The sequence below is a fragment of the Heliangelus exortis genome, chromosome 2 (assembly GCF_036169615.1).
Source record: "Heliangelus exortis chromosome 2, bHelExo1.hap1, whole genome shotgun sequence".
In the NCBI taxonomy this organism is placed as follows: domain Eukaryota; kingdom Metazoa; phylum Chordata; class Aves; order Apodiformes; family Trochilidae; genus Heliangelus; species Heliangelus exortis.
The window spans coordinates 65,700,794-65,728,313 of record NC_092423.1 but is presented as its reverse complement, the minus strand read 5'-3'; the positions used below and the strand labels follow the sequence as shown (position 1 = coordinate 65,728,313).

Here is a 27,520-nt window from a genome sequence, read left to right as displayed (position 1 = left end):
GTTTTCATGCAGTTCTTCACAGCAACCTGTGTTTCTTTCCCAACTAGTTTCAGTAAATTTAAAATCTAGTATAAACACCCAACACTGTTCTCTAAAGCACATTACATTGCAATCACAGTTTCATCATCATGTCAGATCACTTGCTCTTTGTTAGGTCTGTCTACATTTCCTTTACTTCCATTCTAAATGTGACCAGGTAATTATTTTGGGTTTTGTGTTGATTTTACCACCCCACTGTTTATGCCTTCCTCCAAGTCAAACATTAGACAGCGCCAGCACCAGTACAAACCTTGAGGGAACTCTGTTTAACCTTATTTAAACTCTATGAAAACAACTTGCATCCATCTTCTTCATTATAAAGTCTTAGACTTTATGGTAATAAGTAAACCAAACTGACTTTTTCATGGTATAGAAAATTAAAAAAAAAAAAAAAAAAAAAAAGGAAAAAAAAAAGGAAAAACTGGAACTGTACAACCCCTGATTTATGTTTGTGGAAAAGCAGTCAGGGATGAGGTGGGAAAAAGAGGAATGTTAGAGCTCAGAGGGCATCATTGTTCAGTGGGAAGCCAAGCACAGAACAGAAATGAGAGGAGGGAAATCACAGAAGTGAATGTGTCCTTTGGGAAACAACTTTAGAGGGCAAGTCCCACATCAGGCAAGGAGGCTGTACACGTGATGTCTCACTTTCTCCATGGTACCTCTGACACCCTGGATGGTAAAAGAGAGGACTGAGCATTGCTGGATGCACACGTGTCCTAGAGGGTCTCGTTTCCTGTGGGGTTTATGAAATATAGAAAAACAAGTAATAAAAAAGAAAAAGTGAGGGGCGGGGGAAAGCAGCACTAGAACGATCCAGTCCTCCCAGGTATAATTACAGAAAATAACAACAAAATTAAGGTGGCTTCTGGCACTTTTGGTGTTCCGAGGTGTTTACTGCTTTGAGTCTCGCCTGCGGTAACGTGTAGGATGCATAAACAGTGAAGTTGGCCAACCAGAGGGGACACACAACCTGCTAATTGGGGAAAGTCTACCCAAGTATCCGGCCACTGGTTGACAACACAACAGACCCCAGAAAGTCAAGTTTTATTTCCATTTTTAAAATTATTATTTTGAATGTTGGCTCAACCACCTGATCTAAAAATTACACGGATTCGCATTTGGTAGGCAAAAGAAGCAAAGGAAGAGTCTCCAGCTGCAGATGTCTTATCTATGTAACATTACTATAGCTTTGGTTTTAGCCTTTTCCTTATTTATACAGAAATTATCCTGATCCCTGGAGCACATTATTATGCTTATCACAAAACACAGCTACTCCAGTAAGATAATCAGAAAAATAACAACAAAACCCCCACTGCCCTTGGATCCACAATACAAGTACCTGTTGGAAGGAAGCACGAGTAGAGATCTTTTCTTTCTGGTTTTATAGAAAACAAATACTGAGCCTTCACGACTCAATTTTTTGCAGTGTAATAAGAGGTGAAAATCCTGTTTTCTACAGACATCAAAATAACAGATAATAAATTCCATTCTTATTTAATGAAGTCCAAATTAAAAAAAAAGAACATTGCCCAAGGTTTACAATATTCTTTGTTTTCAAGTAAGCTTGAAATCTAATTTTTAGCTATTTACTACTCTGTTCAATTTCGTCTGATCAAAGGACTTGGCAACATCTCAGTACAGGTATTATAGAATGCCAAGACATAGTAATGACCCTTAGTTTGCTTTACTTGACTCTCTGGGTCTTTTTATCTTTCCTGCTTATGAATCTGTGATGTAGTGAGGATCTGATTCTTAGCCCTGGTTTTAACTAAATAACCATTCGTGAATGCCTGGTTGCACGGGGCCACAAAAAATCAGAGGATGATGTAGGTAAGTCGTGAAAGGTGGCAAGTGGAGTGATGTTCCATATTGTAAATCATCTATCCTTTCAATTAAACATCTGTTACCAGCTTAATGGCCACTCAAGGAGTTTTAAGAAGAGAAATAGTTTACCACCTTTTACTCCTTGAAGTCTATTGCTGACTCAGCAACAAGCTGAGATGAAGCTGAAGGGACTGTACTGGTGGAGAGCAGGGCATCAAGGAATACAGCAGGCTTGAATCCTGTCACTGGTCACAGATCTGAGCCCATTTAAAAAGGATGGGGTGGGAGACCTGTTGGGATCTGCCAAGACAACCATGGAAACTCTTAGCATATCACCTCTTCAGTGTGTCCAAGAGTACAGAGAGCAAAACAAAACCAAGAAACAAATCTTTGTATATCTGTGTTTATGCAGCCAAGGCTGGCTTGCAGGTGAAGAATGATCTATTTAATGGTAAGCAAAATTTAAATTTCATTATTTTTTTGGTTTATATAAAAATCACCACAAAACTGGTAAGCCTAGTGTGACACTTCAGTAGTCTCACTATCTTACTACTTGTTACCTTGCAGGTAGTACCAGCACAGTCTGATCTTCACAATGCGTGTTACGAGCCATGAAATATGCTAAAGGTGTTTGACCTCACCATTGATGAGATGTCCACCTCATTTTAAATGCTTGGAAAAAGGTAGTTTTCAGCTGCAAAGAACTAATTAATGCTCGATACAGCAAACAGCATCATGGATTTAATTATTTCATAAAAGATAAATAAGTAGGTAAATTACAAACCTGAAGCAATACATTCAATTTAAAAAAATAATCTAAGTAATGTGGGCATGAAAGTTAGGTAGTATGAAAATACTGATTACATTATTCACACTTCTTTACAACAGTTTTGTTTGTTATTAAAAAAAAGGGACTGCTTGTGTACAGCCTTGAAGAGGCATGCCTAATTCCAAAAATAGTAGCTAAATTCTAGCTGCAGTGAAGTTACTGGGAATACAGCTAAAAAATTCTACAGGACTAGGCTTTCATCCTTCTGTTTCCCTGGAACAAAGAGAATACACTATGGATACACACAGACCTTGCTGCTGAGTCTCAGCCTTTCTGGCAAACTGGTCCATTGCAAATGTTGAATTTACTTCAAGATGCTAAGGAAAGAGCAAGACCCTGCAGCCTCTGCTGGAATGCAGGAAGTGCTTGCACACTTACTCCTGGAGCTGGTAGAACTACTCAAGTCAAGAACCTCTTAGAAAAGCTATATTATATGCATATTTTATCATTAAATCAGAACCCTCCTTAATTAAATACAATTTTTGTATTATCCCATTTATGAACATTTTCTTTGAACTTCAATCAGAAGCAAAAATGAGAGCACGTTCAGTTCACAGCTTCTGGTGTAATACCATTTGATTTTTGATGGGCATTGACTTGTGGTTTTCTTGCCATGACTTTGCAAATTTAATAGTGCAAATTTGCCTATGTTGCCTTTCTTAAATGCTTCTTTTCACTTTTCCCAACATTCACTCCAGCACTATTTGCCATCTGCTTTCTCAATAGATACCTAGAGTGAGCTCTTCAAAGATCAAGAACATCAACTCTTTTTTCCAGGAGCAGCACTTCATTTTCTATATGGTTATATAATGTCTATTGTGTGCTCCAAATTTACAACCTCATCCAGAGAACAATTCAAACATGAATTAATGACTAAGCTGAAATTTACATTTGAGAGAGAACCTGCAAAACAAGCATCTGAATCCTCTCCATTATATTTACTCTTCTTTCCTTTGCTCTATCCAGGAAAATGTACAAAATGAATACAGGCAGCAGATGTAGCTAATCATTTAGGAGTGACAGGAGTGGGTCTATGACAATGTTGATAAAAATTGCTTTCCTTGAGACACAAGGGAAAGCAGTAAGGATGTTTTTTTTCACTACTCATTTTGTTCTATTTATATTCCTGGTACAGTGCAGTTACTGGCTTTATTTCACAAGGGTTAAATGAAACAAATTGTTACGTTTCCCAAGCAAATCTGGTTCAAAGGACTTGTTTTCAGGTTCCTGTTTCTTCTGTGCTAATTCATGCAATTGCTGCTGAAAGCTCATTGAGAAAGAAGCCATGTCTGTCACCGGACAAGAGAGGATGTAAAAGCACTTCACTCTTCCTGCTCTGAAGAAAAACAATTTGCCACAGCCAGACCCCCAGCCCCAGCAGTGCCAAACGTGCGGTAATTTATTACCTCTGGATGTCTGATTCGAAGTGAAGGAAACTGAAATGTCATACCTTCATTCTTAACACCGTCTCATGGAATTATTTTTTCCGGATTCCTGGGAAGTTGAAGTATTTGAGAAGAATATCAGGAACTGTTGTTTTAGCCTGTTTGGTGAGTAGATAATTGCCTTCCAACTCTATTCTTTCAGGAAATGATGTGAGTGTCGCATTGTTCCTAGATGGGGGCAGCAATGTTTTTAACAAGACACATACATACATATTTTTAAAAGAAACAAAACACAACAAAAACATGCAGTCTAAGCCACTGTGCTGAACCAGACTTTTTGAATCTGGTGTAGATAAGAGGTTGGCCCAGACAACGTGTCCACATTTCACATAACTGAGAGCATTCTTTAGAAGGGATGTAAGCAATGCTTTTTGTTGAAAAGCAAAAAAAAAAAAAGAAACCTGAAACAAAACCCTTTATGATGTGGGAGTAAAAAGCTCATTATGTTAAGTGATATCAAACATGACCAGAAAAGACCCTGGGGAGAAATTACGCTTTTTTATTGGATTCTCTGGGACAAACTATCCTGGGAACTTGAAAGAACAGGAACGCTGCACGTGGAAATCACATCATATATGAAGAATTATTTCTTACCGTGTGAAAATTATTTGGAAATAGTTTTCAGCTGAAGTTTTTCTGTATGGCAACCATTTCAAAGGGAGCACACTGAGGTAATGACCTACAGTAGCACGAATACAATAGCTGCTGAGTAACCTCCTTGCAGAGGTATGTGGTCTTAGTCCCGTTCCATGTCGACAGGCAAAACATAATCAGCATTAAACTCATAAAAACAGAGGCTCAGTTTGAGCCTCTTACTTTCTTTTGACTGAAGGTAATGGCAAAAAATTCAAGTCAGTTTTTCAATTTCAATTTAATTTTTGATAAAGGTAAAATTAGGCCTGGAAAGAGTGTAAAGAGGGGAATACTATTTCTTCTTAAGGTGGCTGCAAAGGACAAGGGGACAGCATACAGAAATTCAGCTGTGACTTTTCATTTTGACCACCACACATTTCTCTAGGATTTGCATCCTCTAAAACCAAACAAATCAAAGAAAGGTTTTGCATTTTGCCATCCTCTGGTGATGGCAACTGCCATCTTAGTGACAAATATCAGCCACCTTCGTACAGCAACTCCATGTAGTGGGCTTCACCATACTTTTCCTACATACCTCAGCATCTGGTGAAAAACAAAACGTCAATAGTTAAACAGCTTTATTACATCAAATTCTATCTGTTCATGGATGTTTTAAAGGAAATTACATTTGCTGTACCACCTGCAAGTCACAGCTGCAAGAAAATTTGAAAACAGACTATATCCTGGTCATCTCACATAAATAATATATATAAATACATCTATATTATTTTACAGCCAGAAATGGCAGCTTCTATTTGGACCCATTTCTCCCATGTACATAGATACACAAAAAGCCTTAAAAAAAATGAGAGAGATGTACAGTCCTACACTAAGTATCTGTGCAGCACTTGTAATCTGCTCTCGAAGTATCCCAGACAATGAATTCAACACATTTGCCAGACACAATGAACACCTCTAAAGCTCCAAACTCTGCTCAGAACAGAAATATCAAATCTCTTCTGCCTTTGAGTGTTTCTTGGTTCCAGAAGTATTTTCCACTGTTGCAATGTATTGTGGTCTGCTTATTCTGGAAAAAAAAAAAAAAAAAAAAGCAGCACTTACACTTTGACAGTTTAAAGAGTAATTCCTCCTTAGGATTCCAAATGCTTGTGAATTGTTCGAAACCCAACTGAGAACTAGATGTACTAGTGCAATTCTACTTAAGAACTTTTAATGTTGTTTAGTCAATATTTTCCAAATTATGTTTAATTTGCTTTTTTGTATTTCTTATTCATCTAATTCAACTTAGAAGCTTTCTAGGTGATATAGTAAAAATTGGAACAGATTTAGAGCCATCTGGAGAGGGGATTTTCAGGAACTGGAATTGAATGAGGGATAAAAACATCTTGGTCCACTCATAAAGGACTTCCTATGATCTCAAGCAATATGGAATTAACTTTCCTGAAGCTAAAGCTACTGAAAAGTGCTGTGTATATTCTAGAAATGCAAGAAGCCTTTTTGCATGCCCTAGTTTGGGAGAGCACGGGTGAGGTGCAAGCTTGCAAACTGATTTTACAGTTATCTCAAAGACAACTAAAAATGCTTATCCAGGTCCTGTATTGTTTGCTACAGCAAGAATAAAGGTTATTTTTCTTTCCAGACTACAGAATATAGGCACTGTATGCCATGAAATTTTGGATAAATTTATAGATTATGTCCATCTCAAAATGTTAGTAATGAGTAACAAGCAAAAGCCATAAACACTGCTTTGGTTCTCACTACATTTCAATACATAAAGTTAACTGTAGTGTCTGTAAAAAACCCAGTGATACTCAGTTGCAGGTCTCCTTGTATCCACCCAATGAGTCATTAGTGAGGAGGACTGAGGGAAATGTAAGGTTTTGCTTTAAATTACAGTTCTGAAATACAGTATTTTGCATCCTTCTGTGTAACTGTCTTAAAAGTTCATCTTGAAAGGGTCACCTTTTTCTTCAGCATCTGTAAAATGGTATTGAATTGAAATCTGTACCATCCAGGTTCTGATTTGGCCCAGATAAAGCATATAAGGTCACAACCCAAAATCTTGGTGGGTAGCTCTACTAGATTCCTGGTAAGGAAGCACAAACCTAAGCCCCAGGTTTCCACAGCTTTAAGCTCTCATGGGACTTCTGCAAGCCTTTCTTCTTTCTAATGTCCACCACTGCCTTGAGTAAATTTGCTTCTACTTAGCTCATTACTATAGGAAACTGCAAAGGTACTGCATGCAATTCTATGGACTCTTCAGGAACAGGAGGTACAGCCATGTGGAGTAATCTATTTCTAAAAGATTTCTTTTAACTCTTAAAAAATTCCCTTTGTTATTTGCCCCAGAATAGATGTGTTTTTTACTCCACCCTTCTCTTTTAAATATCTATGTTATTTGGAATTTCTGAATTATCTTATGACCAAACTATTTATGAAACTTGTGTTAATCATTAAAATCCTGCTACAGCAGTATCTTGACACACAGACCATACGCTGGATCAACAGCATGGAGTGTACTGTATCTTTACTACTTTGAGAAGTTCATTTAATAATAAAAAATTAAAATAATTGGTCTGCTTGATAGTGTGTCGATTCATAATTTTGTTCACAATTTTTCTTGCAGAATTCCTCAGTTCTTTATTATGGCATAATCTCTTATCAATAAGCATGAACTTTTGGCTCAAGCCTACAGAAACCTGATCCAGTAACCTGAACAGCAGTGAAAGAATTGCAGCTCTTCAGGGTTTTCATCTGACAATGATTTAAACTTCACATTATAAAAATTTGTAATTAGGATATGCATTAGCAATGCAGACTATGATATGAACATTGTTCATATCAGCACACCCTACGTAAAGAATTTTAAGTGATCTGTTGTAAGCATTTTTGAGAACAAAAAGGGGCAAAATGATGCTGATAAGCAGTGAAATTTTTTTTAATTTAAAAGCACGTGGCCCACAAAATGTCTTGTACTTCAAAATACTGTGTTACAACTGAGCATAAGCATATCCATTCCATACCTCATATAAAAACAGGTTTTGTAACTTTCCTTATCAGGCTTGCACTGACACCTACTGGGGAATATCTGTAAATCCCAAAGTCCACAGCCTTGAGAGCCAAGAGGCTTTTCCAGCTCTCGAGCAAACTACCTGTGATTCAGTTCATTGGATGATTATGCCATGTACTTGGTATTTGACTACTGAAAAAAACTCCTAGGTTTTAAAGAAAGATTTAACAAGCCATGGATTAAAATATCAGAGAAGATACAATGTTCCAGTTGTAATTATGGAATTTTTATAGGAAAACTTCTGTCTGGTTTAGACTCATAGAACCCTGGAATGGTTTGGGTTGGAAGGGACCTCAAAGACCACCAAGACCCAACCTGCATGGGCAAGGACACCCCTCACTAGACCAGGCTGCACAAGGGCTCATCCAACCTGGCCTTGAACACCTCCAGGGAGAGGGCACCAACAACTTCCCTAGGCAGCCTATTACAGTATCTTACTGCCCTCATGATTTCTTCCTGACACCCAACCTAATTCTGCCCTCTTTCAGTTTAAAACTACTAACCCTTGTCAAATCACTGCCCTCTCTGGTGGAAAAAAAGGCAACCACAAAAAACTCCATTGAATCACATGGGTTTCAAACCCACAGCCTCCCAGTACCCATATACACAAGGTCTTTAGCCCTTAAGCCACAGGAGCACAGTAAGAGCAATAAATCACCTTTTCCCTCCTTCCTAAGATTAAAAAAATCATATGAAACATTCCAAGGAGAACAGCACATAAGTTCATTGTTAAAACAAGGCAGTTAAAACCAAAACAAACCTGTAAGTATTTCTTCAGTTCCTCAGCTTGCAATCACTCCTAGATACAGCTGCCACAGATTTCACACACCGGTTCCAAGGAAGACACCAGTACCTTGCTCTGTATTCACTAGGACAGAAATACTGAGAAAACATTCCAGTGACAACCTGGAATCAAACCCCACTTCCAGTTACAAAGAACAACATTAAAACCTACAGTTCAGTGTACTGAACAGTGCTAATAGCTCAGGAAAAGGTTATATGAAGTTTGGTACAAAGATGGATTGCAAAATTCACCTGACATAGTAGAAGTTAACTTAAGTGTCAAGGATCCTTTCTAGCTCTGGAACCAAAAGCAAGTTTAACAGAGATGAAACAAATTCTTAAGATTTTTAAATCTATGAAATTTAGTCATGTAAATATTGCAAGAATATAAGGTAAAACACTTCCTTTGTGTATCAATGACGTAAAATTAACTTCTAGACTAGTAGTTTTTTCCCTTCTCCCAAATGGTAGAGACTATTGAGTAACAAGACTTTATATCTTCCAAAGGAAGTCCCCCTGTGATATATTATTGTATCCAGACAGACCACAGTCCTGCCTTGCTAAAATATTACTGAAAATAGGAATCTTCTTATTCCACTAGATCTGTTCTGTTTTGACATAATATTAGACACATCAGGTTTGCTTGGGTTTTTCAAAAGCATTTGGATATTTACATTTCCTGTGAATGTTGCCAAGTTATTTCAAAGACAATTAAGTATTTCCTAGTACCTGACAATCTATGAAAAGAAAGTGAATAAAATGAATAAATTAATAAAATCATTCAGTAATAGTTTTCAGGTAGTTTCCACAGTGAATGAGAGCAGGCTAATAGGCAGATACAGACTATGAAGAAAAATGGTTTTGAATGACTGAGTATAATAATACCTGTTCCATTCTAAAAGAGGAACACATTTTCAGTGTTAGTATTTAGAAGCTTTCCAAATAATCAGGCACCCATGGCAGAAGATTTTGGAAATACCACTTTATTTTCCAGTGAATATCCACCTTGAAATACTTGTATCATTGCTTAAGAGCCCTCAAATTGACAAAATACCAACATCTACAGCTCCAGTGCACAGTTAATTACATATCTCAACCTTAATAAAAATTACAAGTGCAAAAGTAAAAATTAATTCCATAGGCAGTTGAATGGATTTTTTAATAAAGATACTTGGGCTTTGAATACAGGTACATCGAATAATCTGGTAAGAAAGAAGACATTTTTGGTCTGTGCTCAAAACAATCAAAACTATTCCACACCCAATTCTGAAGACAGGCAAGAATGTTTTAAATGAAAGTCTGAGCTTAGCTACAACATTCATCAAGGGTACATAAGTGGAAAAATATTACAGAAGTCACCTTCTATTCAAATAGAGGTTGTTCTAAAAGAGGCTTTCCCATTTTTCACATATGGGATACTTTTGAGACATCTACATTTTTTCCATCCACAACACAGAATTAACAACATTCCAGCGTGCCCCAGTGTCAGCAAGTCCTCTTTTCAGTCCAGATACATGATGATGATTGATGAAGCTGTTGGGCCTACAGTAGCGGGCAGAGCAGCTTGGCAGGAATTTGGTGTTATTGAAAGAAATCTCAAATACTTATTCCATCTCCTCTACTAACTTTAATCACACTATCAACATGATGCCAGGAATGGAGCCTTGACACCAAGCCATAAACTTACACAAGCAACCATTGTTGGCATATTGCTGTTGCAATACAGGTAAAGGGTAAATTCTGTTTATTTTTACCCATTTCCACTCTACATTGGACACCAACTAAATTATGGAAAGATATTTCCTGAACCAACGGTTAGGTAGCAGCAAATTTCATTAAGGTACTATATGTCTCATTTTGCTTAGTTAATGAACTGATTAAGTTAACTTCTTCAGTTATGCTGCTGTTAACTGCAAGTTTTAAATAAAAGCAAGCAACACTGGTGCTTCCCATACCCCGAGTTAGAATAACAGTTAGTAAGAAAGCAGATCATTACTGCAGGCATTTTACCACTAATCTGCTCATTTGTTATGCTGAAAAAGAAACAAACAAACAAACAAACAAAAATATTTCCTCAATTGCTTTGTAAAAATTGTGACAAGCTTATCCTAAGTAAACCAACAGCATGTCAAATACTTAAGGTAAATACTGTACTAGCTACAAAGCTAATACAAAGACTGATATGCTTTTCATGATTACTTTTGAGCTTGTTTTGGCTTGGCTTAGAACAGTAAAGCTTAAAAAAAGAGATGCCTGAGACATTTACAGGGAGATAAATAAACTGTTGTCTAAACTGAGTCATTTTTATTTTAGCAAAATCCATTTACATGCCAGCTCTATTTCCTAATACTGAACATACAATCCAAAAGTTGGAATTACGACTGCATTCAAAACTCTGATGAGATCTTTCATTGATTCAAAGCTATTCCATAAAGAAGTTTTTTTTCTGAAATCCATGAATGGAATTTACAGTTTTTCCAGAGAGCTCTCAGCTCCCTATGGTTGGAACCTACTACACTTACTTTTTGGGAAAGGGCTGTGGCTGCACATTTGGATAGTTAGTACTACATTAGTCTGTTTACCCAAACGATATGATACTCTCTGCAGATGGGAGAGAATTCCAGGTTGCAGCTCCCTGAGCTGGTGTAGTCACATAATGTAATTTCCAGTTCCACTTCCCAACAAATGAAGAAATACTGGCATTCTCCCTGCCCTGAAGAAAACAAGCAGATATAGGCACTTAAGTTGAAAATCTGTAGACGAAATTCTCCTTTTTTCTTATGTGCTTCTGCTTTCAAAAAGAATCTCAATTTAAGAGAGAATCAACTGAGTATTGGCACAAACCCAGCATTATTTAAAAAAGAAATGTCTTAAAAAGAAGCATATTTGGCTAGTTCCTTCTCCATCTCAGAATACTGCTCTTTGAGGCGTTCCATAGCTTTTCTGTGCTCTTCATCCACCTCTGCTTGTTTGTTTTTTTGCTCTTGCATTAATTCCTCCCACTGGGCTACATGCTTCTCTTCAAGCACCATCAGCTTGTCTGCCTGAATCTGAGGAGGAAAATGAGACATTTTAGCAATAATTTCCAGATTAAAAGAGAAGGCTCAATAAGATTCACATTATGTTAGAGATCAGAGAAACTGCTTTTACTTCAGTAAAAAAAACCTAACCTATCAAGAAAACATACAAAAAGGTGAAACTAAAAAGAAAGCATTTATTTTTATGTAGTCAAAACAAATCAAATGGTAAAATGGTAAAATACAATACTCTGAACATGATAGCATTAGAAACAATAGCTTTTCTACACTGTAGCTTGGTGAAAATTAATTCATTAAATAAATAGGAAGACACTTCAAAGTTAGTAGTGTGCCTGTTTCACTTCTCTTACTTTCTAAAGATCAGACTTATTGTATGATTTGCTCCTCTTACTACTGACAATGTTCAAGCACTCAGAGCACATGATATCAACCTGTATTATCTCACAAAGTTTTCTTCTAATGTGAGCTTCTGTTTTTTTTTTCTGTTTTTGGGAACATAGTATTCAGGGCTTTTAGCCTCTTAGATATTTAAAAAAAAAATGAAAACATCAGGAAATGGACACTGCTTTACTGCTTCTTCCCCATGCCCCCCCTTTATTTTTCTTATGTTCAAAGAAGAAGAAGCTGCCTACTGCCACAGATGCATCAAGTCCACTGTTCTGAAAGTAACTAAAAGAGAAAGAATTTCAATATAATGAATCTAATTTGCAATTAAGTGGTCTTACAAAACAAGAATCTGCATCTATTATAGAAGCAGAGGTGTGTCTGTGTTATAAATGATAGAGACTGAAAATGCACTGGAAGCCTTAACAATACCCAATTTATCAGGAAAATATTAGGCCCACTGTATTTCATAGTTGTAAATGCTAGACAAAATAATAGTTTAAGAGTGTAATGCATGTCCATTATTTAGGTATATATTCAATTACTGTAGATGAAAGGATTCCTTTGAACAGTCGAGTCATTTGAATTTTATGTCAAGTACATGTAAAGAGTATGCTTCCGTTTCACAACAAATTATGATAACTAACAAAATATGTATAAATTATGTCATCCAACCCTTCAACACAGTGCCCCTCTTTCCCTGATATTTGCTATTTTCCTCTTTAATGTCTCGTTCTTAAAGTGTAATTATTTTTTATGTTCTTGAATACATTTAAAAAAAACTAGAAACAAACCACATTTCTAATTGACCACTATGCTTACATTCAGCATAGTCATCAGATACTGGTCTCAATGAAAAGCCTCTAGCACAAAATAGAAAGAGGGAAACAGAGTATAACAACATGGATATTCCATATTTTTTAAACTGGCAGTTCGTGTTCCTGTTTTAGACTACCAGCAGTCACTGTGATTAATGTCTTCCTTTATAAATAAGTTATTTTTCCCCTTACACTTTCATACTCCTTGACTTCTGGTAAGTCTTGATTCCTTTCACTCTTATCTTGAAAAAAAAACCAAATAACAAAAACCCAAACCCACAACCCACCTAAACAAAAGAAAACCCCCATAAATCTAGCTATCTAGAGAGACCATACACACATTCAACATCAGTGTCAGAGACATAATTCTATGGATTGCTGGCATGCAGTAATAAGTATGGTCTCCTTATATTACAAACTCTGAAGTCACAATAAATCTAGGCAGTTGTTCTTGTATTTGCTCCACCTCTCAGCAAAAGAGAGGATTTTCCCCCCCTTTTTACTCTATTAGCAATGACTGTTTTTTAATGTCAAGTACTTTTGTGTAGGAATAAACAGCATCATACAGCCTCAATAGACTCCTGGCATTTTTGTCAACTAAAGACAATGAGAACCCATTGATATATTCCTCAACACGAGCAGTGTGTTGTTCTTTAAAATCACATATTGTGCCTTGTGGGTCAAAAACCACATTTTTGCCAAGCAGCATTTTATATACATCCTAACAACAAGCTAAGATGCATTTTGTTTACAACAGATTCACTGTCAGCAAATAACAAATTAGGCTAGTGTGTACTCCTAATTCACACCCTATATTACCTTCATATTCTACAGGTTTTCAAACTGTCAGCACATCCCATGCTTACTGACAGGATTACAAAGCACCTGCCCAAACCACAGACTAACCCACCCTCCTCCCAACATGAATAGTCTGCAAGGAACATGAAACTCATGTTGCTATTTGCTACTCTGACTTTCCACTGCACCATTTCTTCCCACAGATATAAAATTATTTACCTGGTAAACCACCTGAAGACATTTATAGAACTTGAGATAGCTTAGTTAAGTTTATAAAAGTCTGTGGTCTAACTCCTTCTCCCAGAAAAAAACCCTTCTGCCTTCCCTGCACAGTCTTCAACTTGTTCTGGCACAAAAGAACTGGCATTGTGAAATAAGGGAATATTAGCAACCAGGCTGTGTACATTGCCCAATCTACGCCTAAATAAAATTTTAAACAGTTGAGTATTGAGCACCAACTGCTATGCTTTGTCTTTACATATGTAAAAGCAACGAGCATTCTACTAAAATATTAACTATTTTTTTCACAGTAGTATTTATATTGGAAATAAAGTAATTCCATAAAATTGCAATTTGTACCTTTAATAAAGTAAAAGATTGCAGATGTGAGCAAACACTTTAAAACCCAGAAAGCTAAAGTCAAGATATGCTAGAGTAAGCAAGTAAGAATAACAAAAGAAATACCAACTAAAAGACACGAAGGTGCTGATTACTGTTTATACTCTCCCACCCTGGTAATGATTTTGAGAACCCCATGGAGCAGCACTTCCAGATCATCAACACTGATGGCTGCTGAGTGGATGTCTGTGCGTGTGACACAGTCAAAATCTTGAAACCAATATTCCCGTTCCTGCCAGACAAATATCTGTGTGAACAGCAAAAATGGCAAAAGATGGCTCTTAACCCATATGTATCTTAGGATGCAGAACTTTCAACCAACTTTCAACTTGCTTCTTACTACAAGTTAAAGCATCCATGTAGGAGCAACCTATGAGTGCTGCTACAGCTGGGGGACAAGCTTCACTGAGCACTTCAATCTCGTTGGGCATCACAGAACATTAAGAGGCAGAAATCCTGACCAAAGGTTCCTCCTACAGTCACAGACAACTGCAAGACCTAAGCTGCAATATACACCATCCCTGGAGCTACGGTAATAATAGGTATCCCTCATTAAAGCCTGTCTCATAACAGCCTTTCCCTTAGCAGAACACCACAAGGTGATACTGTTCAGGAAATTTTTTTTCTGAAGTCCAGAAAGCACTTCCAGTAGTAATAGATAACTCCCAGTCTGATAAAATGAATCTATTTTTTTTTACTGTCATAATGATGAAAATAATGCCTGCATACTAAAATGCAAGTACAGTTGCATGAGAAATTCCTTTTTCTGAGTTTTAAAATCATATGTTTGGAACAATGGTAAGTCAGTGTTAATTTTCATTACTTATAAAGTTGTAATTTTGCAAGACAGCACATTATGCTTTAGGCTTTTATCACCTGTGCTCCTGACTAGTGCTCACTATCATATACTGCACAGGCCAGAACATTTTTACTCCACCTGAAAAGACCTAAAATGTAGTAAAAATGGTATTTCTTCAGGGCTGTTAATTTGGCAAAACTTAGATAGACTTTTGTTCGTTTGTTAGTTTAGTCAGTGAATCATCTCCTCGCTCCCAAACACTCTTAGAACTCCATCTCTATCCTCCTCTGAAGTTTTCATCTCCAGACCACACTGATACAGCTTTGTCATGTTTTTGACTGCTGGTTATTCATTTTTCCAGCAACTCCTCTTCTCCAAACAGTATTTCAGCTGTTCTGCTCAAAGTTCCTTCTGTCACCCAATAGAACACAAGCCACAGCAAGCTGAACTTCACTATTCCCACATAACCCAAATACTTGTCCTCAATATTTGTCTTTCAATGTAAAGTTATATATATATATATATATATATGTGTGTGTGTGCTTGTGTGTGTGTGTGTTTGGGAAACTCAAACTAAGCTTCAAATCTGTTCTGTATTTGTAATGATGCCTGCTACTTTTATGAGTACTTTTGAAATAATGTACTTAGATGTATAATTGGAAGAAGTAAGACTAGATTTGGAAGAATTCCAGCTGTCATGTTCATATAAATGGTTTTGAGTTAAAGCTTCATAATTTGGTTTAGATAAAAACCAAAGCTTGTCAAAATTACAAACACAGTTGCAGTCTAACTACTTCCTGTTCTGGGAATTCCCTTTGGTGTGCTAGCAAGTTTATGTATTTAGGCAACAAAGTCTTTCCTAGTTCTTTTATATCAACACCTAAGCGCAGACATTACTTACTTGGACAAAATCTAATCTGATTATGAAACCATTTTTTCACTCAATAGTGCATACTGCTTGGGCTTGAAAAGTCTTCTCATATACAATACTGACTCATGAGCTGGTTGCATTTATTTCTGTTGTTTTACTGTCACTGGCCACACAAAAAGTTAACATGTATAAATGTTACACAGATTTTTTGGAGTAAACTTTGTTTTCAGCATTACTAGGGATATCTTTGCTGAAATTCAAAAACACAAACAAAAATCAAAGACACATCAAAAAACCCTAAACCAAAAACCCCATCATTTGAGGGAGATAGAGGCTTTCAGAAGTCACCATACTAGTTCATGCTACAAGCAGTTAAGCAGCAAGACTGTAATGGGAAATGTTAGGAAACTTCCAATATAAGCCTCTACTCTTCTACATGCAAATATTAAAAATAAAAACAAAAAAATAAGAATATAATACACAAAACCAAGTTTACAAAATTTCTTGAAGTCCTTTCTAGTTTCTCCCACAAGCTTAAGGTAAACCACATCTTAAAATCTCAACTATGTTTTATTCATCTATATAGAGAGGAGATTCCATGAATTCTTCCAAAGACACTCCTGTAATTGCAAATTACTTTACACTCTAACTGAGATTGTGGTAGGGACAGCAGAACTGTTAAAAAAAGATAATCAGTAAAGCAAATCTTAAAATTAATTCCATTCATTCAAGAGATTGAATTAATTCCACTGAGGGCTGCTAACACTAATCATGTGGCACTAGATCTTACAAAAGAAACATTTTTTTTTTTCAGAACACATTATTCAGAAAGAGAAGGAAAAATAATTTCTCCTCAAGTAGCTGTCACGCTCTTTATCTATAATTTTTTTAAAAGTTACCTACCTGTTTCTCACATTTGGAAAATTACAAGCTCAAGTGTCTTACTATACAAGCTTAATGAAACACTACAACTCCAGAATAGCTGTTAGCATTGCTCCACTGCACATATATAAAAACAAACAAAAAAAAAATCCTGGAAATGCACAGCTAACACTTTGAAAATAGTTACCATTCTTATTAAGGGACTGTTAATTTCATAAGTCATGATTTTTTAAATTAGTTTTACTTCCAAACAAACAGTAGCAGAACTATAGAATTCCCTACTGATACCTACACTAGTGTTAGGCACAAGCAAACTTTGCCAGAGTTCAGCAGTGTGCTGTCTCCACAGTACCAGTACTCAACTGCAGCTGGAGTGCCCATCTTCATCAAATATAAGAAGGAAAGAAAAACACAATTATCAGCTTATGTAAATCAATGTGCAGCCTGTTTTGTGTGACAGTACCAGAAATGTCTTCAGTTTTCCTAACCTATTATAAATAACATTTTGGAAGTAAAAAGGTATCACAGGGACACAATCGTGGAGGAGTAATGGGAAAACATGAAACTAATTTCTTGTATAATTTTCCAAATTTTAGATTCAGAGCACATGTATTTCAAATGAGCAAAGTGTAGCCAACTGAAAGATTCCAATGATTCGCATGTTCCTATAATAGAGCCCTTCATTAAATAACCCATCCACAAGTGAAAAACACACTTCCTTTTCAACAAGCAATATATATAATATGGTCAATGTTCTCAGCTAACTAGGAAAGATTTACATTTCCATTCTGGTAGGTTACTAGGTGTTTTTTGTTCCACAGAAAATAATTTTTATATATATATATATACACATACATATATATATTTAGGCTTTCCCTGTATGTGACAAATATTATAGTCTGAGCTAGGAGGGAAAATAAAGCAAAGGAAAAAAAAATAGTTTCCATACATCAGGAGATTGCAGGAAGAGCTAGTGATCCATTAACTTTGCAGTCCTGGAGCATACAAGCCTCTGCAGTTTGCATTTTATAAGTGCAGAAATCACCCCAAAACAAGCTTTACTGTAAGTATATATAGTACAGAAAAATATGTGTTATACTGAAGGCATATAGATTTGTTTTGAAGCACAGACTCTAACTTAGGCCACATTATAAAAATCTATCCATCCATCCCTTACCTTCTTCTTTTCAAGCTCCCTCTCTTGGAATCCATGGATCATATCATTGGCAGCCTGCACTGAAATAAAAATTGCAGTAGATCAGTCTGCTGTTCTAAATCAAGAGAAACTCACCTGAAAGGGATTTAAAAGATATGAGGCTGTTACAAGTCAAAGATTATATTCCACTGTATCACTTAACACAAGAAAGATTTGCCAGTAGTTGCAGAAAATGCTTTCCACTGGTAACTGTATGTAAGCACATAACTGAGTTTAACCCTTGTGGGATCTAGAAGCCAAAAAGAGAAAAGCAGCTAGGTCTTCTTGTGCCCACATTCCTTAGTGGTGCTAACAAACAAGCACCTTAGTGGTGCACTACTCAGCACCTCAGAAGACATAAAAAAACCCTCTCAAATCAGTAAGTAGAAACAGGTGACCAAGTTCTATGTTTTAGTTCTTGTGCTTTTTTTGTTATTTTTTCCCCATCAAATGTAAAAAGTGATTTAGTATAAACAATCTGCATGGAGAATCTTTATGCTGAAGCCAGCCTCTCCTCTTATAAGACTAAACCTAGAAAAAGCTGTCAATGGAAATAGGACCTGTACTCCTAAGGTTTTTTTCCTAACTTATTTAACACTTAATTAATGCAGAATTAAATAAAGTAATTTTCCCAAAGCAGTAGTTTCTCCCACAAACACATCCTAGCACCGAGAAACACCTTACTTATTTACCATCATCTCGGAGCTGGTGACTTCTCAGACCAGAAGGCAGGCTCCTGCCTCCCTGAGGACTTCCAGTTACAGAATAGATTCACTGCTCTCGTAGCTGATGAGGAGCACCAAGAATTGGAACCTAAGCCAGTCAGGACCATCAGAGGACAGTGGTGACAGCTGTAGCAGACTTCCTACAGCTGGGGACAGAGGCTCCCCACCTGTCATTTTGTTTTGTCATCAAGGGAGGGTTGCTCCTTGCCAGGAGCTCACATTCATGACGTTGTAGAGAAGCTACCAAGGCTCTGACTATTACCCCTGGTTCTCTTCTATGTAAAACCCAGTGGAACTGCAGAGGTGGCCTGAGAAATATCAGAAATCATAGAATGTTAGGGGTTGGAAGGGACCTCTAGAGATCATCAGGTCCAACTCCCCTGCCAAAGCAGAGTAAACTAGGGTAGGCCACACAGGAATGCATCCAGGCAGGTTTTGAAAGTTTCCAGAGAAAGAGACTCCACAGCCTCTCTGGGCAGCCTTTGCCAGTGCTCCATCACCCTCACAGTAAAGAAGTTTCTCATCATGCTGAGCTGGAACTTCCTATATTGTAGTTTAAACCCATTATTCCTTGTCCTATTACTGGGCACCACTGAAAAGAGATTGGCCTCATCCTCTTGACACATACCCCTCTATGTCTAATTAATGTCTGTTAATAAGATCCCCTCTCAGCCTTTTCTCAAAACTTAACATTCCCTGTACTCTCAAGTCTTTCTTCACAGGAGAGATGTTCAAGTCCCTTCATCATTCTCATAGCCCTCCATTGGACTCTCTCCACTAGATCACTGTCTCTGTTGAACTGGGGAGCCCAAAACTGGATACAGCATTCCAGCTGTGGTCTCACCAGGGCAGAGTAGAGGGGGAGAAGAACCTCCCTAGATCTGCTGGGCACACTGTTTCTGATGCACCCTAGGATACCACTGGCCCTCTTGGCCACAAGGGCACACTGGTGACCCATGGATAATTTACTGTCCACTAGGACTCCAAGTTCTTTCTTCATAGAGCTGCTTTCCAGCAGGACACCCCCTAATATTTGATGGTGTTATTCCTCCCCAGGTCCAGGACTCCACACTTGTCCTTACTGAACTTCATGAGGCTGATTTTTACCCAGCTCTCCAGCCTGCCCAAATCTTGTTGGATAGCAGCACAGCCTGCTATGCCCTGTAGTCACAGAATGACTACAGAGATTTGTGGTCAAAGGCATGTGGGCCCTGCTCAGTCTTCCTGTTCAGAGGGACTTGATGGATTTTTTTTGGGTTAACAGCTGGCTGCACAGTTGATGTTGGCAACAAAGTTTTGGTTTCTAAACCCATGAGATCCAACAAGCTCCTTGGAAGAGATGGGATCTGTCGGACTAAAGAGAAGTACATTTGCCAACACACTGGCCTAGCTGGTAGGAACACTAAACTAGAAATGACAGAGGAGGGAGTGATGCCTCAAAAGAGGGAAATAGGCAAGTTGGGGATATGGTAGGCAAACCAAGGGGCAGGGATGATGGTAACAGAAGGGACACAGCACACTTTTCAAGGATCACCTCCTCAAAGCTTAAGAAAGGAAATGAAGCAAAGGTGGCAGGAGACCTGCCCGCATGAGAAAGGAGCTCCTAATTGAATTCAGACTCTAAAAGGAAGTGTATAGGAGGTAGAATCAAGGGAAAATGACCCAGAATACAGAGCTGCTGTCAGATAGTGCAGAAACAGAATTGGGAAAGTCAAGGCTGATCTGGAGTTGAATCTGGCAAGGGATGCAAACAGCAACAAAATGGAGTCTATCAAGTATGTAAACAGCAAAAGGAAAACTTGGGAAAATGCAGGCCATCTGCTGAATGGAGCAGGGAGTTGGTGACAACATGAAAAAAGTCAGGGTATTCATTACTTCCTTTGCCTTAGTTTTTACCATAAAGACCAGCCTTTAGGAAACCCAGGCCTCTGAGACCACAGGGAAAATCTGGAGCAAAGACAACTTTCCCTTGGTGCAAAAGGACCAGGTTAAGGAGCACTTAAATAAACCTGACAGGTTGTGGTCACAAGTGCCAAGGGAGCTGGCTGATGTTACTGTGAGGCCACTCACTCTGAAAGGTCACCGAGACTGGGAATGGTTCCTGAAGATGGGACTCCTATCTTTAAGAAGGGCAAAAATGAAGATCTGGAGAACTACTGGCCAGTCAGTCCACCTCAATCCTGGGAAAGGTGATGGGAAAAATCCTCCTGAAAGCATTTCCAAACACATGAAGGAAAAGGCGGCAATTAGAGTAGTCAGCATTAATTTACCAAGAGGAAAGGACCCTACCTGACCTGATAGTCTTCTACAATGAAGCCTTCTACAATTATTTCTACTACCTTATCTGTGACTAAAGATAGTAACAATAGCACATTTTATAGCCATACACCACAAAGTTTTGTTTTAAATCATGGGGGCAGTATTATGCCCTCCTGTGGGAAAATTAAGATCACAGCATACTTACAACAAACCAGAAAACCAAAATTTCGTCCATGGCTTTTGCCAACATGAAGCTGCTTCTAAGTGGGAAGCAAAAGACTGAGCTGAAATAGCTTCTACTTAACAAAAATTTCAATGTAACCTTAGCAAAAGCTGTGTTGGCTGGACCAATAAATACAAAAAATAATGTCTCCATTGTGTCCTTTTTAAAATTACACAGAAATTAGAAAACAGCACATAAATGGTAGAAACCTTATGCAAGGATAGTAAGTTTTCCACAAATTATATTTTGAATCTGAACTATTTAAATTATTCCTTGAATTAATGCAATAAGGGAAATAAAAACCAGCATGCTTACATCTTTTGAGTGTTTCATTCAAATTGTCATGCATTGCCTGCTCACACTTAGGAAGAACATGTTCATTTGTTTCAGAGATCGTGTTCTTTAAATTTTCAAGTACTCGAAGTTCGCGGAGGCCACGTTTCTCCTGTCAGAAGAAGTTAAAGAAAATTAGTGGCTAACAAGGAATTCTACTTTGCAAAATAACATGGCTTCCCAGTCGAAGACCAACAGGTTTATCTCAAAGATTATACCACAGTCTATCAAAGTGTTACTCTACTTATTTAGGACAATTGATTAATTTAATTCTGTATAAAAAAGAGAGTAATGCTCCATCTAGAATCATAGACTCATAGAATTGTCTGGGTTGGAAGGGACCTCAGAGATCATGCAATATTGCACAATATTACCGTGTAAAATAAACAAATTGCACCCTAAGACCAGGTTCAGTTCCTTCAGTGGGACTGTGGACAGGTCAGTATGAGAAAAATGGCTCATAAATCCCCACCTCCTTCTTTGCAGTCTCATTTTGGATGGCTACTGCAGAGGCTGTGTGGGACCTCTAGAGATGGGAGTGTCTCCCTGATGTCAGTGTGCTCTCCAACTGTTCAGATCAGTAGTAATTTTAGTAATTGTACTCCGTCAGTAGAAATTGCCTTGTTATAGTACCTGAAATGGTAAGTCTCCTTTCTCCATCAGATGTTGAGCACATGAAGGCTGGAAGGAATGACTCACTGTAATAAATCCAGTGACGTTTATTGATTTAGAGAGCTGTAACGAAACCACACCTGCTTCTTCTTCTGCTTTCTGAACTTTATCAGCAGAGGCCCCGAGCCAGATGTCATTGTGATGAGAGATGTTAAGAGTAATCACAGATATTACAAAGCTTATTTTTCATCGTGATTTCTCGTAATTATATTTTTTTAAATCCATGCTTTGAGCTTTCTCTGAATGGTAAGGATGTCCAAGCAGAGATGTGTCACCTGTAACCTCACTGCAGTTTGAGAGGATGTGTTGCAAGGAACAGGAAGCAACTCAAAAGAAAAATAAAGCAAAACTTAATCATGTGCTAGATTTTTTTCTTGTCTTTTTATACATCTCTGTACAGAGCTGGAGTACACTGTACAATATATTTCTTAATTATTTTATCTTTTTTTCAAACTTAACTTGCAAGTATTCAAAAATTAATCCTCAAATTACTCGTGTAGATTGAGTCTACATTTCTTTCCAGCAAAGCAAAAGTATCATGCAGGCATATCACTGCATGATGACTGATAAGAAAGGTTTTGGGTTTGTTGTGTCTCTCCAAACCTGGTAGCACTGGAGGCTTTAGTTCAGGTACTTTGGCCAATGATGCCTGAGGGAGGCTGGTGCAGGCAGTGCCTCTTCACCAAGAGTGCTGGAGGCTCAAATCAGCTGCCTGGCAGTCAGATGCTGACAACTAAAAATCCATTTAGAAAGCAGAGTCATAGAATCATAGAATTGGCTGGGTTGGAAGGGACCTCAGAGATCATCAAGTCCAACTCTTGATCCACTACTGCTGCAGTTACCAGACCATGGCACTGAGTGCCACATCCAGTCTCTTTTTAAATATCTCCAGGGACGGAGAATCCACCACTTCCCTGGGCAGCCCATTCCAATACTTGATCACCCTCTCAGTAAAGAAATTCTCTCTAATGTCCAACCTAAACCTCCCCTGGCACAACTTGAGACCGTGCCCTCTTGTCTTGCTGAGAGTTGCCTGGGAAAAGAGACCAACCCCCCCCTGGCTACCCCCTCCTTTCAGGGAGTTGTAGAGAGTGATGAGGTCTCCTCTGAGCCTCCTCTTCTCCAGGCTGAACACCCCCAGCTCCCTCAGCCTCTCCTCATAGGATTTGTGCTGGAGTCCCTTCACCAGCCTGGTTGCCCTCCTTTGGACCTGCTCCAGGACCTCGATATCCTTCCTAAACTGAGGGGCCCAGAAGATATCTGGAATATCCTGTATCTAGAATACAAGAATACTTTGAATGATGCTTCTGGCCCATGTGAGGGAAGTTTGCATTTACTAATGAAAACATGGTGTGGAAAAATGTGTTGTTTTGTACAGACAATTTACAAAGTATCAAAACCAACCGAAAAAAATCATAGCTTGGGAACCACTGTACTTTTATAACAACTGTTACAGAGAATTAACATGGCAATGATTTTTCTTGCTTGATGTTTGACCTTCCAGATTTAGCATGGAACAAGGTTAAAACAATGCCAAGAAATTGTTTTACTGGAGTAAAACGATGAAATCAAGACCAAAAACTAACACGGCACAGCTGACTAAAGAGTCAGCCCTTCTCCTGTCTCACTGCTGAAGCTGATTAGTTACAAAAAGAACAAGCTCTTGTTGTATTGTTTGCATTTAAAATAGAAGTTTAAAAAATGTTCTGGTTTTTTTGTTGTTGTTGTTGTGTTTTTTTTTTTTTTCAAGCCACAACATCACTGTTGCTCTGAATTTAATCTGCACTTGCTTTAGACAATAAAAAGGATTCTGAAACCTGCTCCAGGCTGCCACTTTCCCCCTTCCCCACCTCTTCACAGTTAGGAGTTGCACACAAGCACTCCTGTACTGGAAGCTGTCAACCACAAAGCAAATCTAGATTATAAAAAAATACTGCATCCCATGAAGTGAGGAATTGGGCTACCATATCTATTTCAAAACTTCAGAGTACAGGCACAGAAAAGTAAGGTCACATAGCTAAACAGGTTCTAGAATTCTTTACTATAAATCTGTGTTCTTTAAACACCAAGCAAAAAGAATCCGATATCTTAAAGTTAAAAAGAAGTGCAATTTCTGGAAGAAATTCTTAGTTGCAAACATGCAAATACTTCTCTGCTTTGCTACTTTCCCCCTAAAAGTATAAACCAGAAATTAAATTTCAATAATAGAACTAAGAACATATGAAATGTGCCTAAGAAACAAACCAAAGCTTCCAGTGAAAATAGAGATTATATTTATAAATGGGTGATAATATTCTTTGTATTTATAAAGTCATATATTTCTAAATATATTAGTTATAATTTTGTAATTAAGCTTAAAATTTCCCACTCTGTGAAAAGCCATGTAAAACTAATTACTGTAAACTATAACTTATTTAGGGAAAGTAAAGAAACTAAATGATTCCTTATGACTCTCCATCCCACAGGATACACATCTCATGAGAGTTTAGTTCACATACTTATTTTGCTAAACCAGTAAGTATAGAGATAAGTTGGATCCAGTTGAAATATTAGCTACAATGGGGGATAGGGAAGAGATCTTAATCTCAGTTTTAAAAAATCAATTGTACACACTAGAAATGTGAGGAATAACTCTATTTGCAGGACAAATTATTATTTTTGAAACTCTATATTCTTTAAGAATTAAAATCTCCTAAGAAGTAGCTTTTTGTTGAGACAAGATTCTGTTTTTCTAAAACTGTGCTGCCATCTTGTGGGAAACTGTCGCACTTTGCAAGCAAAGCTGTAGATGAACACTTTTACACCTTTAGTAATTTAGTCTGATTTGCAGCCAATCAGATAACATTAATTCTATTTTTAACTATTTTATTTCTTTGCATGAAGTGTTGTTCTTCTCTTCCAGAAACATTACTTTCTTTCATGGAATAAACATTGAAGAAAAATTAACTTACAGCTGTACTAGCTGAACACAGCAGAGACACAGATCAGTTTCTTAATCAGATGCAAACCTCTACTTGGCCAACAATATTGTCCTTGAACCAAGAAGATTTCCCTGTGATGATGGGGCTACATCATTCTCCTAAAGCAATATTCATCCTAGATCAATAAATACTTATGTCCCTTTCAAAATGTTTTAAATAAGACCTAGAGCATTGCCTTGTGTACTAAAGATGCAGACATACACCATAGTTCTATTAGTTATTCTGGACCAGAAATACATGTCAAGTCTGTCTGAAGACAATTACATACATATTATGGTCTCTAAAAAGGTGTTAAAACTGTTTCAAGTCTCAGACTCTGAAGGTTACAGCACCCAATAATTACCCAAATACTTACTTCAAATTCTTTTACAAAATAACGTATTTCTCCCTGAATTACTGGTCTGTGGTCCAGCAGTCTTGAATAGATTTCCCCCACATCTAGAAGATAATGAAAGCCACAGTTTTAGTTTTTCACTCAAAGTCCATACTACACTACACAATACAAGGTAGCACCTAAATGCAAGAGGCATGATGACTCAGCAAATACATTAAAAAAAAAAGTTAAGAACACTTCAAAAAAAACATTTGTAGGCTATCCTGCCTACTCAGCAAACCACGAACTTGGAGAAAATGCAATGAATATATAGTCCAGGGGCCACAGACACATTTCTATGAGGGGAAACATTCTTCTCTGTCTCTCAGCACCCTGTTTCAACCATCCTCAGTACACCTGCCATGTCTGCCATATACCTGCCATAACAGTTAACCACTGTTAACTCTGGCAAAAAAATTGATGCAGTGCAGAAGTAAAGGCTGCAGTAGCTCAACAGAGATTCACCACTTAAAGGTGTGGGAGTTTTCTGCTGCGAGACAGAAGAGGAAAGCTCACTACAAAGGCAAATGTAGCATTTTCTTGTATTCTAGGGCGAAAGACTTGAAAGTTAGTTACTCTGGAAGAAGCGTACTTAGAACCTAAGTATGTATGAGGAATAGACTGGCAGTCATGCAGGGAAGAAAAAAAAAAAAAAAGCCCATTACGTTTACAAGCACTCAGAGTATAGTGAAGAAAGTCTATTTCAGTAAATACGTGTTGTTCGAAAAAGCACTTTAAACTGTTACTGAAATAGCACTAAACGAAGAGCCCTACTTTTTCTCCTTCCTTCGAGCTACCTTCTGCCTCTCCCCGTATGTTTCTGCCCCCGTATTGTCTTCAGCGCCCGGCATCCCATCCCACCCTTCCCCTCAGAACATTCCATGCAACCGCGGAGGGCTGGGCAGAAGGGCTCAGGAGATCGTTCGTGCCCGTCTCCACAGGGACATCCCGCACTGCTCCAGGAGGGTTCCGAGACCCCTTTACCGGCCCAGCAGAGTGTCTGCCCCCCGCCCTGACCGCGCTCCACACAGCGGGCTCAGACCCCGCAGGGACCCGCTTGGGCCGCTCCTCCTTCTTACCCTTTATGATGGGCTGAATCGGGGACCCGGCCGCCAGCGCCTCCCGCTTCCTCTCGCTGGGCAGCGGGGACGCCCCACTCCTACCTGGAGACGTGGGGCCACCCCCGCTCATCGCCCCGTTGCTGCCGGGGGACGCGGGGCCACCCCCGCTCATCGCCCCGCTCCGGCCGGGGGACGCGGGGCCACCCCCGCTCACGGCGCCCCTCGGCCCTTCTTCCCCCGCCGCTGAACTTCCGCCTCGCCCCGCTGCCTCGCTGTGAGGTCATCGCCGTGCGCCGGCCGTTGCTCTGGTAACGGCGGCGGAGGGGCCTACCCGGGCTCCCTGCCCCAGCCAGCGGCCTCCTGCGGCGGCACCCGCAGGTCGCCCCTCGGCCGCACCGGGACAGGTTTTTTTCACAGGGCAGGAAGGTGCCGCCGGCTGAGGGAACCTGTGTTGGTTGGTTCCCTCCAACCAGCCCTGCGGAGGCTGCCCCTACGGGCACCGGGGGCGTGTTCAGTGCAGAACCCAGCGTGTGACTTTCCTTGGGAGCCGCGCTGGGTATTTCTGAACTGAACAGAACAAAACCAACACCCCCTCTCCCTCCCCAAACAAAACAAAGCGAACCCCAAACCGCAAAATTCTGGATGATCTTGGTTTTAGAAGAGGCAAGCATTCAGATAATCAGTTCGCTGCTGGGTGTAGTCAACATGAATAGCAAATAGTTGGACTTGTGGTCTACAAAAAAACCCACCAGTGGTCCAATTAATTAATAACTATACAAAAAGTGGCAAAGAACATTTAAAAATCCTATAATTTTCTTTAAAATCATTTGAGTGATTCAAGGTATTTTCAATATATCACTCTCCCCCCTCCCCCCCTTAAACTAATTGCATTAATTAATGTAATTG

The 27,520-nt window shown here is 38.6% G+C and overlaps 1 protein-coding gene and 1 long non-coding RNA gene across 4 annotated transcripts; both read right to left on the bottom strand.

The window, feature by feature from the left end:
- Nucleotides 1-1,066: 1,066 nt before the first annotated feature.
- Nucleotides 1,067-9,328, bottom strand: LOC139792728 (uncharacterized). Its single transcript, XR_011724375.1, has 3 exons — nt 8,562-9,328; nt 4,143-5,797; nt 1,067-2,163 (listed from the first exon to the last, which is right to left on the bottom strand). It is a non-coding gene; the product is annotated as an uncharacterized lncRNA (long non-coding RNA).
- A 223-nt stretch (nt 9,329-9,551) lies between these two features.
- Nucleotides 9,552-26,913, bottom strand: BLOC1S5 (biogenesis of lysosomal organelles complex 1 subunit 5). 3 transcript variants are annotated; one of them, XM_071736482.1, is made up of 7 exons: nt 26,823-26,913; nt 26,633-26,779; nt 25,536-25,618; nt 21,510-21,639; nt 17,970-18,028; nt 17,085-17,173; nt 9,552-11,634 (listed from the first exon to the last, which is right to left on the bottom strand). In XM_071736482.1, exons 1-7 carry the CDS (start codon nt 26,896-26,898, stop codon nt 11,616-11,618), a joined length of 603 nt encoding a protein of 200 aa, XP_071592583.1. In that variant the 5' UTR covers nt 26,899-26,913; the 3' UTR covers nt 9,552-11,615. The 3 variants fall into 3 exon arrangements, with proteins under 3 accessions (XP_071592583.1, XP_071592582.1, XP_071592584.1); XM_071736481.1 differs by lacking the exon at nt 17,085-17,173; XM_071736483.1 differs by lacking the exon at nt 17,085-17,173 and having other exon boundaries at nt 26,633-26,785; nt 26,828-26,894.
- Between the last annotated feature and the right edge of the window lie 607 nt (nt 26,914-27,520).

Bases quoted from the DNA above. Each gene is read 5' to 3' on its own strand.
- BLOC1S5 (XM_071736481.1), bottom strand. From the start codon at position 26,898: ATGACCTCACAGCGAGGCAGCGGGGCGAGGCGGAAGTTCAGCGGCGGG. The intron at 25,619-26,632 runs GTAAGAAGGAGG...ATTATCTTCTAG, and splicing joins GATTCAGCCCATCATAAAGG to ATGTGGGGGAAATCTATTCA. The intron at 21,640-25,535 runs GTAAGTATTTGG...TTCTTCTGACAG, and splicing joins ATTTTGTAAAAGAATTTGAA to GAGAAACGTGGCCTCCGCGA.